The sequence below is a fragment of the Pristis pectinata genome, chromosome 5 (assembly GCF_009764475.1).
Source record: "Pristis pectinata isolate sPriPec2 chromosome 5, sPriPec2.1.pri, whole genome shotgun sequence".
NCBI classification, from domain to species: Eukaryota; Metazoa; Chordata; class Chondrichthyes; order Rhinopristiformes; family Pristidae; genus Pristis; species Pristis pectinata.
Genome location: NC_067409.1, coordinates 79,115,724 through 79,137,338, shown reverse-complemented (window position 1 = coordinate 79,137,338; position 21,615 = coordinate 79,115,724). Strand labels below are relative to the sequence as shown.

The 21,615-nt window shown below is 38.5% G+C and overlaps 1 protein-coding gene across 1 annotated transcript in view; it reads left to right on the top strand.

The window, feature by feature from the left end:
* nup153 (nucleoporin 153) overlaps positions 1-21,615 on the top strand; it is a 46,479-nt gene that overhangs the window by 11,181 nt on the left and 13,683 nt on the right. Inside the window, exons 5-17 of the mRNA XM_052017045.1 lie at positions 22-150; positions 1,616-1,732; positions 5,033-5,077; positions 5,749-5,802; positions 7,916-8,062; positions 8,848-8,903; positions 9,017-9,137; positions 11,124-11,261; positions 12,373-12,465; positions 12,662-12,737; positions 12,829-12,957; positions 14,468-15,076; positions 21,389-21,568. Coding sequence (XP_051873005.1) covers positions 22-150; positions 1,616-1,732; positions 5,033-5,077; positions 5,749-5,802; positions 7,916-8,062; positions 8,848-8,903; positions 9,017-9,137; positions 11,124-11,261; positions 12,373-12,465; positions 12,662-12,737; positions 12,829-12,957; positions 14,468-15,076; positions 21,389-21,568 — 1,894 coding nt within the window. The remainder of the gene's footprint in view (positions 1-21; positions 151-1,615; positions 1,733-5,032; positions 5,078-5,748; positions 5,803-7,915; positions 8,063-8,847; positions 8,904-9,016; positions 9,138-11,123; positions 11,262-12,372; positions 12,466-12,661; positions 12,738-12,828; positions 12,958-14,467; positions 15,077-21,388; positions 21,569-21,615) is intronic.

The window sequence follows — 21,615 nt, the reverse complement described above, 5'->3', positions numbered from 1 at the left end:
AAATGGCCATGCCTTTTGCAGTCTTTTATTAGTACATCATTGCTAAATTCAAGCCAACTTGGGGATTCCCCTTTCTACCCTGGCAAGACTACATATGGTGGGGCTGCAGCAGCAGGAAGAACTTCTCAAATGCGAGGTACACCTTATCAGGTAAAGATAATCGGATGTTTTTGTTCTGTTCATTTAATTTTGCACTCTTTTAAAGTATGCTTCACATTGGCAAGAATTTTTTAAGTTTTGAGAGCCCAACAAAAGTATAATCTGAAAGATTTCATTATTATGCTTTATGATACTTTGTATTAAGCCACAGGTTCATGTAGATGTAATCAGTGCAAGAACTGTAAACCCTTAGTTCCTCGAATATTTTTTTGGAATGCCACCGATATGGAGCCAAATTAGGGATGCACTGGTCCTTTTGTATCTTGGTTGAGCCGTGTGCTTTTGTCGCTTTCGTAACAAGTAACGTCAACTTTTTAAGCATGAATCCTCAATTTGGCCTTTTGCAGCAGCATAAGGATTAACAAATGAAATTCTGTATCCAGGAAGCCCAAATAGTGGGTGCATAGAGTTCAATTATTTTATTGACTTTTAGGCAGAGTGACTGGGATAGTACAACTTGCAGTGTTCTAAATGTAGTTATGGACATTAAAAACGTAAGCATGAATCCATAAGAATTTTGTTTGCCTAAATTTGTTTTAAATCTGCTTTCCTTGTTGAGCAAATCAGATAAAAGGCAAATGTTATTATTTTGTAACCATGCTGAGTAAATTGCTGCATAGCTTTTTCATTTTCTCCCAAGTTGTATGGCATTGAGTAGTGATATGCCACACACCATGTGCCAAGTCGATCAGTAATGTAGCAGTTTGATAGGATTCAATTTCTTGCCTCCAGTGATCAGTGCACCTGCTCACTGCCAGTCAACTCACTAACATTGTGGCTGAGATCCTTGTTTTCAGCACAACTTGTACAGAGCAGTTTGATACTGAGGCATTTTCAGCAGTCATTTGGCAGCTGGAAGGATAAGTACACAAACTCTCATTATTAACAAAACTTTTTGTTTTACAAGTGTTCTGTATGATACAAGACTCTGAAGCAGATTGACATTATGGACATCTTCTTCAGGCTGGGAACTCTCATTTTCTCATATATTCAAAACCAGGATCATTAAGATTTTTAGACAGGGTATTTAGGGTTATTGCAGGAAACTGAAGCTAAGGTAAAAGGCCATGATCTTTTTGAACAGTGGTGAAGGCATTGGGGTCTGGATTCTGTACTTCAAATCCAATTTTCTGCCTAATCCTTGCAAATTAGGTGGAAAATTGGATTTGACATTTAGGATGGTGAAACACGCTTAATCAGATGCATGGCCTACTTTGGTTCTGTTTGTCCTTACTCTTAACTATAGCAATAGAACAAACCAAGCTTTTTGTGATTATGGTAGGCACTGAGAGGCATAGATACTTCATGCATTTGATTTCCATTGACTTAACATGTTGAAGGTTAAAATGAGAGTCATCGCATTATCAGTTCTTTGACTCTCTGCTCATCTTTCTCTACATAAAGAACAGTACCCTGATGCATTATTGAAATAAATTCTAATCTTATTGACCACTAGGTTCCAATAAGGAGGCAGATGAAAGCAAAACCAGCAAGTTCAACATCTTATGGAGTGACAAGTGCCACTGCCAGACGCATTCTCCAGTCTTTAGAAAAGATGTCAAGCCCCATAGCAGTAAGTCTTCGTAGTTTGTTGCACTGGTTTCTTTTAAAAGCTTGTTTGTTGTTGACATCAGAAAAACCTTTCACTACAGGTGGATCTTTTAGGAGAAGTTTCAGATTAGTTTATGGCAAACTATATAGTAAAATTGCATCTTTCTATTGTGAACTTTTTTCTGTATTGGATGTAATTTTGCAAGTAAGGTCTCTGGTGAGGCATTTCTATAACAAAACCTGTTTCTTTTGTGGTAGAATTCATTTCACCAGTGTTTCCGGGTATTAATAAAATACCATTGTTCTTGCTAGTTTTGTGTTTGCTTTTAAAATACTTGGCTCAAAATATGCCTTATTTTAAGAATAATTAATGCATGCTGACCTGTTAAATTCCAAGGTATTAGAAGTTAGCATAGTACTAGTAACTTTGTTTATCACATTGAAGGTATTGAAAGTTAATGTAGTGGATTGACTCTGGTAAATTGATTTCTTTTGGGCATCTGACTTTATTTCACATCCTGTTTCAATCATGATGTGACTAAGGAGCATATTAGTCAACCTTGATGTCTGTTGAAAGAGAAGGTATGGATCTCATTTTGAGGAGTGTCTGTTGTTCCAAAAGAAATGAGCACCACACACTGAAGAAGATTGTTACAAACTAAATCTCTTTAATGGAGCTTTTGTTTGCATGGTGACGCTTTGCAATTTGATAGTGTTTTGAAGCATGTGTACAACATTCATTCACTGTCACTTAGGGCAGAATAGAAGCTCCAATATTGCTGTAGTTGGAGTTCCCATCATTGCAACAGTAACACTTGTGTAATACAGGAAGTCCCCGACTTACGAACGCCCCTACTTACGAACCGACCTTCGTGGTCGGTTCGTAAGCGGGCCCGGCCCCCGATCCTACCATGGCAGCGGTACACCTTCTTTGGCCCAACCCCGGGCCAAGTGCGTATGTGCGGCTGGGGTCATGTGCGGCCGTGATCCCCAGCCCAAGTGCGCATGCGTGGGCACTGTTCCAAGTTGCATACAAAATTGGGTTACGAACAGTCTCAAAAACGGAACTCGTTCGTAACCCGGGGACTTCCTCTACTATAAAGTGCTTGAAGTGAGCATAGTCAGGTTAAGTATACTGCCAAGGAAGACATTAGATAGGAGATCCAAAAGTTGGTTGAAGAGATTTTAAGGAAGGATAGGGGATGGGAGAGAAGTACCAAGCTTAAAGCCTATAAGGTTCAAGGTTCAGCTCTCATTGAATGAGTAAAGGAAGAACGTAACTCGTGTCCAAATTAGAAGAATGCGGTGCAGTTGCAGAGCTGTTGGAGTTTACAGAGGAATGGAATCAATGGGGTGGGAGGCCATTTTGAGAATGAGGGTGAAAATCTTTAGTGAATTAGGAAACAAAACAGTGAGCACTGATGGGTGCATGTTAGGAAACAGGAACAAAATTTTGGAAGTTGCTCAAGATTAGCGAATGCAGAGGGTAGGCTGGTCTGGAGAATATTGTGGATAAAGAAATAGAGAATCAAGATGAGGATTTGGGGTCAGAAGCTCAGATCCAAGTAAAAAATGATGCTTGAGACAGTAAGTGGCAGAAGGAAGACATTGGGTGGTTGAGAACTGACTTTATGGCAAGTGGGTGGGAGGAGGCAATAGTTCCAATTAGAGAACACTTCTGATCTGGGGCTAGGTATTGAGCAACCAATCCTGACTGTATAGAGGTTACATAGATTGATGGTATTGCAGAGGGGGAAATGAAACATTGTTGCTCTCTTGCTTTTTCAAGAAGGAAAGCAAATCATGGGTTCATCTATTTCTTAATGAACAGCACATCATTTTTTAAAGACATTGTTCTGATGATAAATTGGGCTTCGTGTCATGAGAGCCCTAACTTGTACCCAGAAACTTTATTGGTGTTTTGCTCCTTCAGTCCATTATAATTTCCCATACACCTGTTTGACATTGCAGATATTTATCTTTGCTCCAGCTTGTTCTAATAGGTTATAACATTTTTTTTTAAGACTTCTTATAATGACAATTATATCAATCTTAAAAGTTTTCCAACTTCAGTCACTTTACTCTTGAAGCTAAAGGGTAGCAGACTCACTGATGAAAAGGAAGCAAGGATGTTCTGACCTGTCTTGTTTCTCATTTATTTTAAGCTACCATCCAGACATACCGGCAGTGACATTGGAAATCTTACAATAGGAAAGGAGCAATTATGCATTAACAGCCCAATTTCATAACCTATATCTAAATTACTTTTTCATTTTGAACTGAACCTGGTCTATCATGATTTAAAATAAAATTGCAAGTTAATCACTTTTAATGGCACTGTTAAGCAACAGTCGTTTACCCCCATTGTAGATTCATTTTGGTAACAAATAGTTCCCATGTTTAGAACTTGACAGTTTTGATGGTGATAGTTGTGTGGAGGTGGGATATGTACCATCAAAAATCAGATTTCTTTTCATTGGGACAAGTTAAAGAAATTAGCTGTTTAATTAAGTTCAGGATACCCAGGTTCCTTGATCCTAAACATGGTTAAAGAAATCATCTTAGTAAGGATGCCTGCAGATTCCATGGAGGAAGGGTGAGGAGAGGATTTTTTTTTCTACATCACTGATGTGATTATTATGCTTAAACCAAAATTAACACATTGGCTCCCCTTTGAATCAGAAATGGCCACTAACTGCAGTTGATTGACAGCACTGATCAGAACTCACCTCTGAAACTTAATGATTTAGATGAAAGGTAATTCATGCAGATGCCCTTTGATATTCATTCTAATAGGAACAATTTAAAAAGAAGTACATGAATATGAAAATGCCATTTGGGCTATCAGGTAGCTTTTTCTGCAAACCGGGTACATTTCACTCTTAGAGCCTACTTAATGTTTGGGAATGTTCACCTCTTTAAAATATGTAGAGTAAAATTGCAGATAAGAGGCCAATATTGGCTTGGTGGAAGAACTGTGAATCAGAACATTCTGTGTTCCCCATTTTGCAGTTTGAGCACCAAATCCAAATTGACGTACCTTTTGAAGTGGAGTATCCTATTCCTTGGACATAATTTGGATTTCAGAATCTGTAGTAAAGGATGTATTTAAATGTATGCAGAATTAAAGAAACAAGCATACTGTTGAGAACATAACATTTTGCAGTGAAGGTACATGAGATGGCATTCTGTGATATCAAACGATGGCACCTTGAGACCGGACTGGTCATTGATATAAAGAAACATGAAAGGAAAGAAAGGAAGCAAAAATAAAGATATTTAAGTATAAAACTTTATAACATCCAATGTACTGTGTTTTCAGGATGCTAAAAGAATTCCATCTTCAGTGGAATCTCCAGTGTCTACAGTAAGTGAAAATAGCTGTCATTGATGATTCTTTCAGACTTAAAAGGCTTTGTTCTGAGACGTTTTGATTTCTGATTTTTGTTAACCATCTATTTTATGAAAGATGCTAATCATTAATATATGTTTTGTCCTATGCAAATTCATCCTTCCCACAGTTCTTATAAGATGGAATATATTAATAATGGGCATTGATCAGTTCATTGTAAAATGTTCTGAGGATGAGAATAGCACTTCATTAATTTAATAAAAATGAATATACTGTAGATTTTACAGACATTGAAAAAAAATTTAATAGAACTTCAATTCTCAGTACAATAGAAACAAAGAAAATTCACAATCACAGTATTTGTTTATGCATTTAACATCTGGTATAAAGCATAAATTTGGGCACCAACCCACCAAATATAAAACTGTTGTCCTTTGTTTTAGAAAAATGGCATATTCCCACATACACAAATCTTTCAAAGCTTACATAATACCTTGCTTAAAGTTGAGGTAGAATATTTCAAAATTAGGCGTAATTCTATGAATACTTTGCATTAAAATATTTTATTAACTGTCTTTTTCGTATTCTGCAAGTTGTGTTCTTTCTTCCCTCTTGATTGTACTTATTAATATTTTAATGATCCTCACAAATCTTTGCTGATACTTGCAATTTGAATTTTGTTTCAGCCTTTGGAGAGAAGTACTATAGATGTTACTGGATGGCAGTCCAAGATGAGAAAGGTATAGTGAAACCTTTATCACAGTTGGCAAATCTAAAAATTTAACTCCAGGGGCATTCTTTTCACATAAAAACTTGTGCTCTCGTATCTTTTAATTATAGCATGTGTGAAATATTACCTGGCAATAAGTTGCATGTTTAACCTTATGGATTCATAGAGTTATACAGTATAGAAACGGGCCATTCGGCCCATCTTGTCTATCCAGACCAAAATGCATATCTAGGCTAATCCCATTTGGCTGCTTTAGGTCGATATCCCTCTAATCCTTTCCTATCCATGTACCTGTCCAAATATTTTTTAGACATTTGTAATTGTACCTGTCTTTACCACCACCCCCAGCAGCTCATTCCATATACCCACCACCTGTGTGAAAAATCTTACCCCTCAGATCCTCTTTAAATCTTTCCCCTCTCACCTTAAACCTATGCCCTCTATCTATCTACCCAATCTATACCCCTTATAATTTTATAAACTTCTATAAGGTCACCCCTCAGCATCCTTTGCTCGAGGGAAAACAGTCCCAGCCTATCTAATCTCTCCTTAATAGCTCAAGCCTTCCTATAGTGTGGCAACCAGAACTGCACATAATAATCCAAGTGTGGTCCAACCAACGTTTTGTACAACTGTAACATGAAGTCTCAACTCTTATACTCAGTGTCCCAGCTGATGAAGGCAAACATGCCATATGCCTTATTCACTGCCCTGTTTACTTTTACTGCTGTCAGGGAGCCATTTACTTGTACTCCTAGGTCTTTCCATTCAACAACAATCCTGGGGTGCCTGGCAGTCCCAGTGTATGTCCTGGCCTGTTTTAACTCCCCAAACTGCATCACATCGCACTTGTCTAAGTTAAATTCCATCTGCTATTTGCCCACTTTCCCAGTTGATCAATATCTTGTTGTAACCTAAGACAACCTCCTTCACTGTTCACTTTACCACAAGTTTTGGTGTCATTTGCAGACTTGCTAATCATGCCACCTGTATGCTCATCCAAATATATATGATAAACAACAGGGCACCCAGCACACTACTAGTCATAGTCCTTCAATCTGAAAAGCAAAGCTCCACTATCACCCTCTGCCTCCTATCAATATGCACACTTTGTATCCAATTAGCTAGCTGTCCCAGGATTCCATGTGTTCTCACCTTCTGGACCAGCCTATCATCGGGACCTTGTCAAAGGCCTTGCTAAAGTCCATGTAGACAATGTCCCCTGCCCTGCCCTCGTCAATCCATTCGGTCACCTCTTCAAAAACAAAACTCAATCAAACTTGTGAGACATAATTTCCTATTCCTAAAGCTATGCTGACTATCCCTAATGACTTCTTGCCCTGCCAAATGGAAGAACTGACTAGGGACTAGGATGAGAGATTGTGTGAGTGTGTGTGTGTGTGTGTGTGTATATATATATTTAAACATTATTGCCAAGCAGACGTTGATGATATAAATTTATTAAAGGAACACAAGCAATAAAAATAAAATGTGTAATCTCCTATTATGTAGTTATGTATAATTGTTGAGTAATCTAGCTTGCACATAAGCAAAAGAAAATTTCATGTTGATTGTGGCAACTTCTCCCCCTTTTTTATATTTAACTATGGTGGTATTGCAAACATCTGATCCAGCAGCATTTTTTGATATTGTGCCCAGAGATAGCTACTTGAAAAGCTCTACAGTGTTCATAAAAGTTGAATACTGCAGCTGTGATCAGGAATAGAACAGTGGCATCAGAGGCCAAATTAGCTTAAATTGCAAAAGCACAATACTGCCAGAGCAACTGTTGATACTACATTCAGCTGTTACTGGACAAAAGTAGTTCAACTGTCCATGTACAGTACTGAGCTGTGTGTACAGTAAACCATTTCCTGCTTGATTTGGCAAAAGGAAGGAGAAGGTTTTGGGGGAAAAAGGACTGCCTCTGTACTGCAGATTTTCTTTGTAAACTTGTAACTGCTTGTTTTGATTTTACTTTGTTGAAATTATTTGGTCCTTTCAAATATTTCTACAGCAAAAGCATTTAATTCATGATTACTAATTTGTTGCACAAGTAATGTTATAATAACTTAATCAATTTGCAGTTGCAAACATAGCTAAATTCCTACTTTTATTTTCAGGTAGAAATCCAGTCTCCTCCTGTGCAGAAACTTCAGACACCTACAGTTGCTTCTGGAGCTGCAAATAGATCCATGTTTTACAAGCCATCTCTGACCCCTGGATGGCAGAGTAATAGACATATTAACAGGACTGAAATCCGAAACAATGTAAGAAATAAATCTTTTGAAATATCCATGTGTTTTTTGTTTAACAGCTTAATTAGTTATGATTAAATGCTCATTATTTTTCATAGTTCTAATCTATGCCAGCCATTGAGTTTAAATTAATTTATAGTAATTGGAAGTGGACACTTTGGGATTGAACATTTTTATTGCTTAAAGTCAGTGTTGCTCACTTATCCTGTAAATTTTTTTCTCTTAATACTATCTGAATAAAATAACTTTGATAGCAGAGGTGATAATTCCCCTTTGATAATGGAGGTGATTTGTAAAAATCTGGGCTTTGAACGAACAATTTCTCTGTACTTTGGTTTCGCTGTGTGATTGCTGATGCAGTTAATGAAATGTTCTGTCTCTAAAGTTGATCCAGTGGTACAATTAAAATATGTTCCACTTTACTGCTGTTACTGCTTTGTTGGACTCTGAAAATAGTCTGAATGGGAAAATTCTGAAGTATTGCAAAATGTAGAAAATAGTTTTAAATGGTCTTTAGTGCATTTTTTAGAGTGCTTTTTAAATAGTAATTCAGTAATACTTCACTGGGGTTGTTTCCCTTGATCATTTCCATTCAAGGCTTAAGCATTTTGCAGGTCAATGGAGAAAGAAGTCATTACTATGCTGTCATTTACATTAAATGCTCGTGTATCTCTTTGTCATTCAGAAACATACGAAAAAACTTGGGCAAGATAAAAATACTATTAAGAAGTTTGAAAAGTTATATTAGAAAAAACATTGGGGCCAAGTATTTAATTCTAATCCATCTGTGATTTCAGAGACCAAAGGAAAAGTCACCTATCCCCCCTGAAGTAAGCCTTCAAACAACAAAAAGGTATGGTGCCTGCAATTCTCACATCATTTTTATGTCAGATAGGAATTTTGAAATATTTTATCATTCACTAGACAGCTATTCCGAGGCATTCTCCCTTTTTATTTGTGTTGTAGTGATACCAGCTGCTCATATCAAGCAACTGTTTCTCATGCAACCAATGGCCTTGTGTCTGGAGGAGCTGGAGGAAAAATGAAGAGAGAAAAGGGGCATTACTCATCAAGAGTTGCACTGGAGGTTAGAATAAATTGTCTCCATGTTACTGGATTCTGGCTATTGCTTTATTGTGTCTTGTGTATCAGCACTAAATCTCTGCTCAAGTAGTTTTGTTGAGTAACTGTTAAATGATTGAGCTTTCCCTTTCTTCCATTTGTGCAGTGTTCCTAACTTGTGTTCTTAAGAGCATTGTTGGTTTGGTCCTCTTTTCTAAATGATCAATTTCTTTAGCTTTCCAAATGATACAGAATGTGTCGTTCTGCACTTGAGCTTTCCCAGTGCCTAGTTTATTGATTGACATTTGCAGGACTCACAGTGCTATTAAACAGTGAATGGAATTACATTGCAAGGCTAAATTTATGGATTTGTTCTAGAATTAAATAAAATAATCTGTATTTGGAAAATTACAGAAAAACTTTGATTGTAACAAAAAATGCATTTATTGACTGTATTGGTGAAATTTGTATGTGTGACCACTCAATTGTAATAATGAAAAGCCCGACTTTCATGGACCTCAAAGCAAAAAAAAAAATTATTTTTTTTGACTGTTTGAAACTGCACAGAGTAAGGATTGCCATAGAGCTAGAGATTTTATTTCGGTTTTCTAGCAACTGTTCTATATCTCAGACCCAGAACCTTTTTTCTCCTTTTCATTCACCTCTTGCATCTCCTCCAGACAGATCCACTGTGATTAGAAAACCTTCACCACACCCAGTCAACACCACCACTCTGTCTCCTATGGCCTCCATCCCATTACTGACACTTCCTTTATAATCATCACTCCTTCCCCTTTTCTGCTACTTAAATTATGTTTGACTTCTATCTTTGCTAATACTAATGAAGGACAATCGATCTGAAACGTTATCTCTGTGTCTCTTTCTACTGACCTGGTTGAGTGTTTCGGGCATTTTCTGTTTTTGTTTCAGATTTCTATCTAGCATGTGCGTGCACTTTTCGTTAGCTTTATAATTGTACATTATTTTGCATTTTCTGGTAGCCAAAGTTCTATCAAGACCCTGGTGATGCTTAGTGAAATGATTCATGCGGGACATTTTCTTTCCTGTCCATTCTGATATATAAACTTATTAGTTCTATCTTTACATAGAATTTTAGCATCAGACATCAGGTAGGTAGTTGATGAGACTGCAGTTCGGGATAAAATCAGTATAAGAGTTCTTGGGAGTTCACCTCACTGCTCATTCTGAGTTTTGATATTAATTTTCACTTATGGCGTTGAAAATTGAAAAAGACAGGATCAAAGATTAATAACGTAACATTAATTTGGTGTAATAATAATTCATGTAATTAATCTAAACTCTAATAGACTAAACTCTGCTGCTTAATAAGTCATGCCCATATATCCTTTAAGTTTTTGTACTTTTTTTTAAGCTTTTAGTTGCCAGAAAAGAATTGTCACTTTTAGTTCCATATCCTTCCCATTTTTTATTCTGACTTGTTAAATATTTCCTAAACAACTAAATTATTCTTCATTTAGCAACTTGTACTATGGAGAAGGTTGACTGTTTTCAAATGGTTCTTGCCTCTTATTGGTGCAGAAGGAAGGGTGAGATGAAAATCAGTCATTAGCTCTGCGTGTTCACGAAGAGTAAAACAAACTCAATTTAGCAGTCCAGGATTTTGACCTAGAGCTGCAGTGAGATCAACAGCTAGACAAAACAATAGCAGTAGCTGAATCCATCTGGTGGAATTTGAACTTTTTCAGCAATATTGCAGGACGTAGGGGCCAAATATGAAAATATGGAAATATGAAAATATAAAGTTCTTCAAGTTAAGACGTTACTATTTAGTGATTTTGTGGTTTTGAACTTTGGAGTTAAATTGAAAACTTTAACTTTCTATTTCTTGTTTCATGTTGCATACATGACTTATTATGTGACATTTTAAGATGCGTTTTCACTTGCTATTTACAGGAGCAATGCAGTTTGTTTGGAGATTGCCGTATGACAGTGTATTAAAATTATAACTGCAATATTGTGCCCTCTGCAGGTCCAGGCCCCAGCTCCAGAACTTCCCGAAGTATCTTTACCAATTAAAACCACAGCGTTGCCAACCTTCAACTTTGGCTCCCCTTCTGCTGCACCATTACCTGTAACACCAGCAGTAACTAAATCTCCTCCTAATAAGGTAGAGTGGTTTTGCATGTTGCTTTTTACATCGCAAGCTTTTTCACAAAATACCCACTGCAGAGGATGCTGATCATATGCAATTACTGGTAGTATATCTCATGATTACTTCAGCACCTTTTTTGTGTAATTCCTTTGACATTTTCTCATCTCAACAATGTTATAAGTAAATCGGTTGTACATTTAAACTTTGAAGTACCTTATTTCTCTTGCCATCAGAATCAAAGAACATCAAATTTGTAACTCTTTGAAGAAGAGATTTCATCTTGTGTAATGACATTGATTTAATTAGTAATATAACAGTAAGGAACTCTCTAGAGAAAAGTGTTCATATAGACTATAATTTGCAGTTTGAGAGGAACACCAGTTCATTTGGAAATTAGTTTTGAACTTATAAAGCTAATTATGTAAATATAAAGTGAATTAGTATGGTAGAAGTGGAATTAGACTGAGATATGCAAACAATGGAAAGCATTTAATTAAATATTCTCTATGAATCTATATTTCATTAAGAAATTAAAAACTCCTTATAAAAATAGTCCTTGAACAGCTCACCAAAGATCATATTAGATTAAAAGGAGCTTAAAATATTGCCCGGAAGAATAATAGACCTGAATCAATTCAGCCCTTCATCAACCTTACGTTATTCATTTTTTAAAATCAAAATATTGATGAAGGGAGAAGAAGGATTTCTAACCCAAATGTGTTTGAGTGGTGTGGGCAGAATGAGGGACAGAATTTGAGGCCTTGTGTGACCTACTCCCATTTTATATTTCTTATGTTCTTAATTTCTACTCAGCAAAGCAGTTGACTTTGAGGTTTATTTTTCATATGTAAGTAAGACAGTTGAAAAGGCAAACATTTATATTTGTCTACAAACTTCTAGGACAGCTGTTTAACAAATCAAGCTTGCAAGAGAGAATATGCCTTCTGAATATTTGATACTATGCATTCTGATGTGGTAATTATGATGGGTTTTTACCTTCTGTGGAGAAAAATTACTGAACATCTGGAATGGATCAATTGTCTCATACAAACATTTAAGATAGTAGTGGAAAAGATCAGTCCTGAAACCAATGTATGTGTATCTGAATATTATTTTTCTTGTATAGGCAGTTGTATCCAGTCCAAACAGTGTTGCTTTTACCTTTTCTACACCGAATATAAAAGCAACAGAAGCAAATCTGCAACCTGTTTCAGTATCTGTAAGTAATTTTGTTGAGCTAACATCTTTGTAAAGTACCATGATTTGGGGTACATTAATTCAAAACAAAATTTCCATTCAAGTTATTTCTGCAATTTAGAGTAATTAATACTATTGTAAAATGGCAACAGTATCTCCTAATGTCTGCACTTGTAATTATCCCATTCTCTTTCCACGCCTCTTGCCCACCATCAAAGACTGGATTTACCTTTAGCGAGCCGATTGACAAGTCTGTTCCATTCGTTGTATCTGCTAGACCCTCCATTAATACAGGTATATACAATTTCACAACATCTAAATTGGTCAAATGTTAGCCTAAAACTTGACAATGTCAATAATTAAAATCTTTTATGCAATCCTTTAGCAAAATGCACATCATCGCCTTCTCTTTCTACACCACCAACCAAGGGAAAAGATGAACAATGTGAGGGGCCATTAAAACCTGCTAAAGCTCTGAAGCAAGGCAGTGTTCTGGACATCTTAAAAGGTCCTGGTAAGTACTCTTATTTTTGAAAAGATAATTTAAAAACAGCTGTTTCTCTCCTGAGCAGTATTCCTATTTTAGGTTTTGCTTGATCAATATCCAAGGGTAACTAAAGTATGACTCTCTAACTAATTATTAGGTCTCTTAACATATAACAGCTCAATTATGGTGATTCAAAACAAAAACAGAAAATGCTGGATGCACTCAGCAAATCAAATGATCTCACTGGGGAGAGAAAAAGTTGACAGGTAGAGTTAAGAACCCTGCATTAGAACTGGAAAAGTGAGAAAACAGGTGTGTTATAATTTGCAGTGGGGGTAGAGGAAACAGTGGAATGCAGACCAAAATTGTCAAGGCAACAATTACTTTAAAAACCAGCTGTTGGAGACAAAATAAAATTGAAACAAAGGTACAATCACACCTGGGTATTAAAAAAAACAAGTTACCTGAAACTGTTAAATTCAGGTGGAATCTGAGGTACTGTTCATCAAACTTGCATTAGGCATCATTGGAACAATATAAAGAGGCTAAAGACCAAGAGGTTTGAATAGGATGGAGAATTCAAATAGAAGGCAACTGGGTAATCCTTGTGGACTGAATGGAGTATTCTGCTAAGTGGTTACCCAACTGCATTTGCTTTCCATTGTGTGGAGGAGACTACACCAAGGGCACCGAATGCAAAACACTAAAAAGAAATGCAAGTCAACTGCAGCTTCAACTGGCAAGACAGTTTAGGTCCCTGGATGGTGGGAAGGCAAGAGGTAATAGGGCAGATGTTGCATCACACGCTGTTGCGTGGGAAAGTGCATTGAGAAGGGGAATGATGGTGGAGATGGAAGAGTGGACAGGGAGTCACAGATGGAACTCTGCCTTCGGAATATTGAAAGGGGAGGGACAGGAAGATGTCTGCTGCTGCGGTTCCATTAAACGTTGTGGAAATTATGGAGGATGATCTGTTGAATGTGAAGGCTGCTGGGTTGGAAGGTGAGGATGCACAGAATCTTTTTTTTGTTCTGTTCCAGCTCAACCTACTGAGTTCTCCCAGTGTTTTCTGTTTGTTTTGTATTTCCAGCATCTGCAGCTTTTAAATTCCAACTGTGGTACTTACTAGATAATTATGCTTTTGGCAGTAACATCCAAATGCGGCACCAAGCTGACGTGGTGTCTTTCATTTACATAATGTACGTGTATGAAAATGAAAAGGATCAAGCTGATTGCACAAGTGGCAATATTGCATATTAAATTATCATCTTTCAACAGTACTCCCGTATTGCTTCTGTTAATTTTTATACTTGTGTTTAATTGTGTGTGTGTGTGCGTGCGCGCGCGTGCACGCACATGAAGCTACATTGTTTTGGGGGCTTTTGGAAAATTTTAGCTTAATTTGGAAAATTGAATTGTGTTTGGGCAAGTTGATAGGGGTATTGAGATAAAAGTGTTGAAGTGCTGTTTATCCTGTCTAGGTAATGTTGGCAAAATAATGAACAAACTTGTTTCTTTTTTTTAAATCTGTTCCAAGAGTTTACTTCACCTCCGCCTTCCACTCAAAGTGCTGTCAATTCCTTGACCAGTACACCATTTACTGTGAAATCTTTACCATCAACTACTGGAAAAAATAATGAGAACTCCAGCACATTTGGATTTGGAGATAAGTTCAAACCAGTTGAAGGTTCGTGGCAATGTGGTTCCTGCTTTTTACAAAACAAAAGTACAGATAGCAAATGTGTAGCTTGTCAGACTGCTAAATCAGCACCTCCCATACAGACTACTATTGAGTCAGCCAACAGTAGCAAAGCTGCTTCTATAGAGACTCCATTGAGTTTTGGAGAAAAATTCAAACCTTCAGTGGGTACCTGGAACTGTGATAGCTGTTTAGTTCAAAATAATTCAGAAGCTGTCAAATGTGTGGCTTGTGAAACACCAAAACCTGGAGCTGGAATTAAACCTGCACTGACTTTGCCTATGGTAACTGAAAGAACAAGAACAGAATCCGACACTTCCAGCAGTACCTCTACGGGACTGGCGGATCAGTTTAAGAAACCCGAAGGAGTGTGGGACTGTGCCATTTGCCTTGTTCAAAACAAGGCTGAGGACAACAAGTGTGTGGCTTGTCAGAGTGCTAAGCCAGGTATGTGATGAATTTTTTTAATATTATTTACAGTATGTCCAAGGCTGTCAAGGCCTCATTTGTTGCTCCTTCAGAAAGTAGTAATGGACCTTATCCTTGGATTGCTCTTAATCTTTGATGCAAGGAATAACAGGGTTTATCCCAATGATCAAGGAATGTTGGTATCCATTCAAATTAGGCTGTTGTGTGATATGCATGCATCCATTGTGTACCTGGCTTGAGCTTGCAATTAAGGATATATGAAATAAGACAAGGAGCCCCTTGAGCCTGGTCTGGTATTCATTATGATCAAGACTGAATTGCATCAACTCCATTTCCCTATCTCCCTCAATTTTTTACTCAAAGCTTTCAGTCTCAAGACTTTGTATATTACTAAACCCTATATCTTTATACGCTAAAGATGAACTCTTGATCTCTCAATCTACCTCGTTGTGGCTTTTGCAATTGTCTACCTGCACTGCACTTTCAATGTAACTGTAACACTATTCTGCATTGTTTTTTCCCTTTTGTATTACCTCAATGTACTTGTGTATGGAATGATCTGTCTGAATGGCATGCAAACAAAAGCTTTTCATTGTGTCTCCATACGTGGCAATAATAAACCAATTACCAATTACAATCCATACATTGTGCATTGGAGTAGAAATATCCAAGATTCTGATTCTGACTGAGTGAAGAGTTTTGTTTTCCTTAATCTCTGTCCTAAATTCCCTTACTCTGAGATTGTAACCCAGATTCTCCATTTGAGTAAAACAACCTCTACTGTCCTCCAGTATTTTTCACACTTTGTAGACCTCTCAATCCAGTGATCATCCTGGTGAACAATCTTGATGTATCCAGTCAGCAAGGATAATTTTTGCCTTTCTAATGGGGATGGAAACTACCGTACGTATGGTTAAGGTTTATGAATCCATGAAAATAATTGCAGTAGTACTTTCTCCCTTGCATCAGCATAATTCTATTTCAAGGCTAGCACATTGTTTGCCTTCCTAATTGCTCTATGCATGCATGTGAATGTGCAAAATGTTTGCAAAAAAAAAACCCACATTCCTTTGAAGAGTGTCTCATCTTTTTTGAGAAAAAGATTGTTTTTTCCATTTTTCCTTTGCAAATTTTACACATCCCCCAAATTGTACATTATGCCTACCACCTTGCAAGAACATTTACCAAGATCAACTAGCATAGATTACATCCTAGTTGTAATTGTGGATTGTAAATAGCTATGCCCAAAGCACTGATCCCCATATAGTTATACCCTATCATCTTGAAAATGACATGTTCTGCTTCCTATCAGTTCAGCAACTCAGCATGTTATGCATAATTGGAAAAATAAAAAATGCTAGTACTGAAAATCTGAAACAAAAACAGAAAATGCTGGAAATACAAGGCAAGACAACATGTGCGGAGAGAGAAACAGTTGATATTTCTGATCAGTGACCTTTCATGATAATTAGAAGTTGGGAAATGGGCAAGTTTTTATGTTTCAGATGAAGATGGGAAGGGAATGTCCATCATAAAGTGCTGTTGGATCCGGTTATTTTCGAATCTGCAGGTTCTTTCAGGAGTCCAGGAATGAGTTGAAAACAATTTGGTGCTTCACAAAGTTTTATTGGAAAAGTTTAAAAGAAAGGAACAGTCACAGAGCACATGGCACTAGCTTTACTACTAGGAGATGAGCCGAGACAAAAGGAACAAAAGATGAGCTGGGGCCAGGGTGGGGGAGTGAAAAAGAGAGTGATTAACAAATTAACAACACCTTTTGTACCTGAGATAAGAGCTACTCCTTAGCTAACGATAGTCCAATCAGGAAACCTATTAGATACCTGTGGCCGAACCAACCAAGGAGAAAACACATTCACCTGATGGACGAACCAGTAAGCTAGGAAGCGGCCATTCCTTGTGCAGCCACTTGAGGTGTATTAAACACTATATTTTTTAGAAAAAACTAAGTAAAACAGTCGAATCCAACAGTGCAGACCAAGAAAAACTGAATGACACCAATGCTATTGGTGCTGGCTGAAAATGGAAATACCTAACAGGCATTTCCAGCATTCTCTTTCATTCTCTTGCCATTTGGTGTGCTGCATATTTCCAGAATTTCCGATTGTTACCCTCAAGCCCATGAGCCGATCTTTGTGTGCAATTTCTTACCCCTCTAAAACGTATTCTGAAAATTCAATTATACGGCAGCCACTGATTCAACAGATTCAAGCTGCTACCTGTGTCACAAAAAATTCAGATAGGTGTGTCAAACACTGGTTTGCTTTTCACAAAAGCTTTAGACTTGCTTTAAATTGTGGTGACTCTGCTTAATCGTGTTATTTCTCCCTCTTTCCCTGCCCCCACAGTTACTGGTTACAAGGTCCTTAACTACATATCCTTGCTGGCATTATTCAGACCACTTGTTCCCTGGAAGTACATCTCTCCTTTACATTTATATTCAACAATCTCTACAAGAACCCAGTGCCCCTTGATTTCCCATCAACTAGTTGTCTTCCTCTGTGGAGGCAAGCAAAAAATCATATAATATCTCTGCTGTTTTCTAGTTCTCCAATATTTCATTCTTTGCTTTCACTGATCACTTCTTATATAGGTAAAAGCTCGTTCTACTTTTATTTACTGTTGATTTATTTCAATGTAGTGCCTTGTGTGAAAATGCTAGTGGTCATCTTAATTTTCAGCTTCAGTTTATCAGGTACAATATTTCCCAAATAGTAATTGTGAACAAACATGTAAAACCATAGAACAATACAGCACAATACAGGCCCTTCGGCCCACAATGTTGTGCTGACCTTTAAACCACGCCTAAGACTATCTAACCCCTTCTTCCCACATATTCCCCTATTTTAAATTCCTCCATTTGCTTATCTAACAATCTCTTGAACTTGACCAACGTATCAGCCTCCACCACTACCCCAGACAGCGCATTTCAATGCACTTGCCACTCTCTGGGTAAAAAACCTCCCTCTGATATCTCCCTTGAACCTCTTGTATTGAGCATTGGTGCCCTGGGACAGAGGTGCTGGCTGTCTACTCTATCTATTCCTCTTAATATTTTGTATACCTCTATCATGTCTCCCCCATCCTCCTCCTCTCCAAAGAGTAAAGCCCTAGCTCCCTTAGTCTCTCCTCATAATCCATACTCTCCAAACCAGGTAGCATCCTGGTAAATCTCCTCTGCACCCTTTCCAATGCTTCCACATCCTTCCTATAATGAGGCAACCAGAACTGGACAAAGTACTCCCAAGTGTGGTCTAACCAGAGTTTTGTAAAGCTGCATCATTACTTTGTGACTCTTAAACTCGATCCCACAACTTATGAAAGTTAACATCCCATAAGCTTTCTTAACTACCCTATCCACCTGTGAGGCAACTTTCAGTGATCTGTGGATATGAACCCTCAGATCCCTCTGCTCCTCCACACTACCCAGAATCCTGCCATTAACCTTGTACTCTGTCCTTCCAAAGTGTACCACCTCACACTTCTCTGGATTGACCTCCATCTGCCACTTGTCAGCCCAGCTCTGCATCCTATCAATATCCCTCTGCAATCTTCGACAGTCCTCCACACTATCCACAACACCACCGACCTTTGTCGTCTGCAAACTTGCTAACTCACCCTTCTACCCCCTCATCCAAGTCATTAATAAATATCACAAAAAGTAGAGGTCCCAGAACTGACCCTTGTGGGACACTGCTAGTCACAGCCCTCCAATCTGAATGCACTCCCTCCACCACAACTCTCTGCTTTCTACAGGCAAGCCAATTCTGAATCCACACGGCCAAGCCTCCCTGGATCCCATGCCCTCTGACCTTCTGAAGAAGCCTACCATGTGGAACCTTACTAAAATCCATGTAGACCACATCTACTGCACTACCCTCATCAATCTGCCTGGTCACCTCCTCAAAGAACCCTATCAGGCTTGTGAATCATGATCTTCCCTTCACAAAGCCATGCTGGCTGTCCCTAATCAGTCCATGATTCTCTAAATGCCTATAGATCCTATCTCTAAACGCCTATAGATCCTATCTCTAAGAATCCTTTCCAACAGCTTGCCCACCACAGACGTAAGGCTCACAGGTCTGTAATTCCCTGGACTATCCCTACTACCTCTTTTGAATAAGGGGACAACATTTGCCACCCTCCAATCCTCCGGTACCATTCCTGTGGGCAATGAGGACTCAAAGATCCTAGCCAACGGTTCAGCAATCTCCTCCCTCGCCTCGCGGAGCAGCCTGGGGAATATTCTGTCAGGCCCCAGGGACTCGTCTGTCCTAATATTTTCTAATAGCTCTAGCACATCCTCTCTCTTGATATCTACATGCTCCAGAACATTAACCTTATCAACACTGTTTTCAGCTTCATCTAGGCCCCTCTCCTTGGTGAATGCTGAAGAGAAGTATTCATTGAGAACCTCACCCACTTCCACAGCTTCCAGGCACATCTTCCCACCTTTGTCTCTAATCGGTCCTACCTTTACTCTCGTCATCCTTCTGCTCTTCACATAAGTGATAAATGCCTTGGGATTTTCCTTAACCCTACTCACCAAGGCTTTTCATGTTCCCTTTTTGCTCTCCTCAGCCCCTTCTTAAGTTCCTTCCTTGCTACCCTATATTCCTCATGAGCCCTATCTGATCCTTGCTGCCTACACCTTATGTATGCTGCCTCCTTCTTCCTAACTAGTGTTCCACCTTTCTTGTCACTCATAGTTCCTTCACCCTGCCAATCTTTCTCTGCCTCACTGGGACAAATTTATCCCTAACATCCTGCAAGAGATCCCTGAACAATGACCATATCTCCATAGTACAATTCCCTTCAAAAATGTCATCCCAATTTACTCTCGCCAGTTCTAGCCTTATAGCTTCATAATTTGCCCTTCCCCAATTAAATATCTTCCTGTCCTGTCTGCTCCTATCCTTTTCCATGATAATGCTAAAAGTTAGGGAGCGGTGGTCACTATCCCCCAAATGCTCACCAACCGAGAGATCTGTCAGCTGACCTGGTTCATTACCTAATACTGGATCTAATATGGTATTCCTTCTAGTCGGCCTGTCAATGTACTGTGACAGGAATCCGTTCTGGACACACTTAATAAACTCTGCCTCGTCTAAACCTTTGGTACTAAGCAGGTGCCAATCATGATGATAACCCTGTTATTCTTGCACCTTTCCAAAATCTGCCTCCCAATCTGCACCTCAGTATCCCTGCTGCTACCTGGGGGCCTATAGAATACTCCCAGTAGAGTAACTGCTCCTTTCTTGTTCCTAACTTCCACCCATATTGACTCCAGAGAGGATCCCTCTACATTATCCACCCTTTCTGCAGCTGTAATAGTATCCCTGACCAGTAACGCCACCCCTCCTCTTTTTTTTCTACCCCCCCCGCCCCCCATCCCTTTTAAAACACTGAAATCCAGGAATATTCAATATCCATTCCTGCCCTGGTGACAGCCAAGTCTCTGCAAGAGCCACAGTATCATAGTCCCATGTACTTATCCAGGCTCTCAGTTCATCACCCTTATTCCTGATACTACTTGCATTTAAGTAAATGCACTTTAGCCTTTCCACCTTTATACCCTATACTCTGCTTCTCCTTCCTAAAAGCCTCTCTACATGTTAGATCTGACTTTTTCCCATCCACTTCTTCCTCTGACCAACTCCTCTGGTTCCCATCCCCCTCGCAGACTAGTTTAAACCCTCCCGAACCACCCTAGCGAACCTGCATGCAAGGATATTGGTCCCCCTTGGGTTTGGGTGTAACTCGTCCTCTCTGTACAGGTCCCACCTTCCCCAGAAGAGATCCTAATGATCCAAAAATCTAAAACCTTCCTTCCTGCACCAACGCATTCATCTGCCATCTCCTCCTATTCTTACCTTCACTATCATGTGGCACTGGCAGTTTATTTAAAAAAAACTCTTGGGTTACGTCACTGACAATGCCATGGCTACAATGGGGTATCTAGCTAGACTGTTTTGGGGCAGTGTCAGTCACATTTCTGTGTCTGGAATTACATGGAAGCAAGGCATTTGTAGATGACAGGTTTTCTTCCCTGAAAGATATTGGTGTACTATTTGACATAATTATGATGATCTGATATTTACATGGTTATTTTTACTGACATTGATTTTAAATTTCTGTATTTCTTTTAAATGTTATTTCAGAATCACTAATTGCCAATTGTGTATAGTCTGCAAATGGTAAATTATGCTTCTGTCTTCCTGTCTCCCCCAATTTTATTCTGCAGGATAGTCTTATTTTTCAACAAAGATAACAGTGAATTCTTTCTTCTTATCTTATGAATTTTGCTTTTAGGTGTTTCATCCAGTGTTCCTGCTTCAGCGCCAGCAGGAGGAATTCTAGGATTTGGTGACAAATTTAAGAAGCCAGCAGGGTTCTGGGATTGTGAAGTTTGCTTTGTTCAAAACTCATCAAATGTAAATAAGTGTGTAGCTTGTCAAACAGAGAAACCAGGCAGCAAGACTGAACCTAAAGGTATTAACAATATTACTGATTGTCGTATTGAACGGAGGATGCTGTCT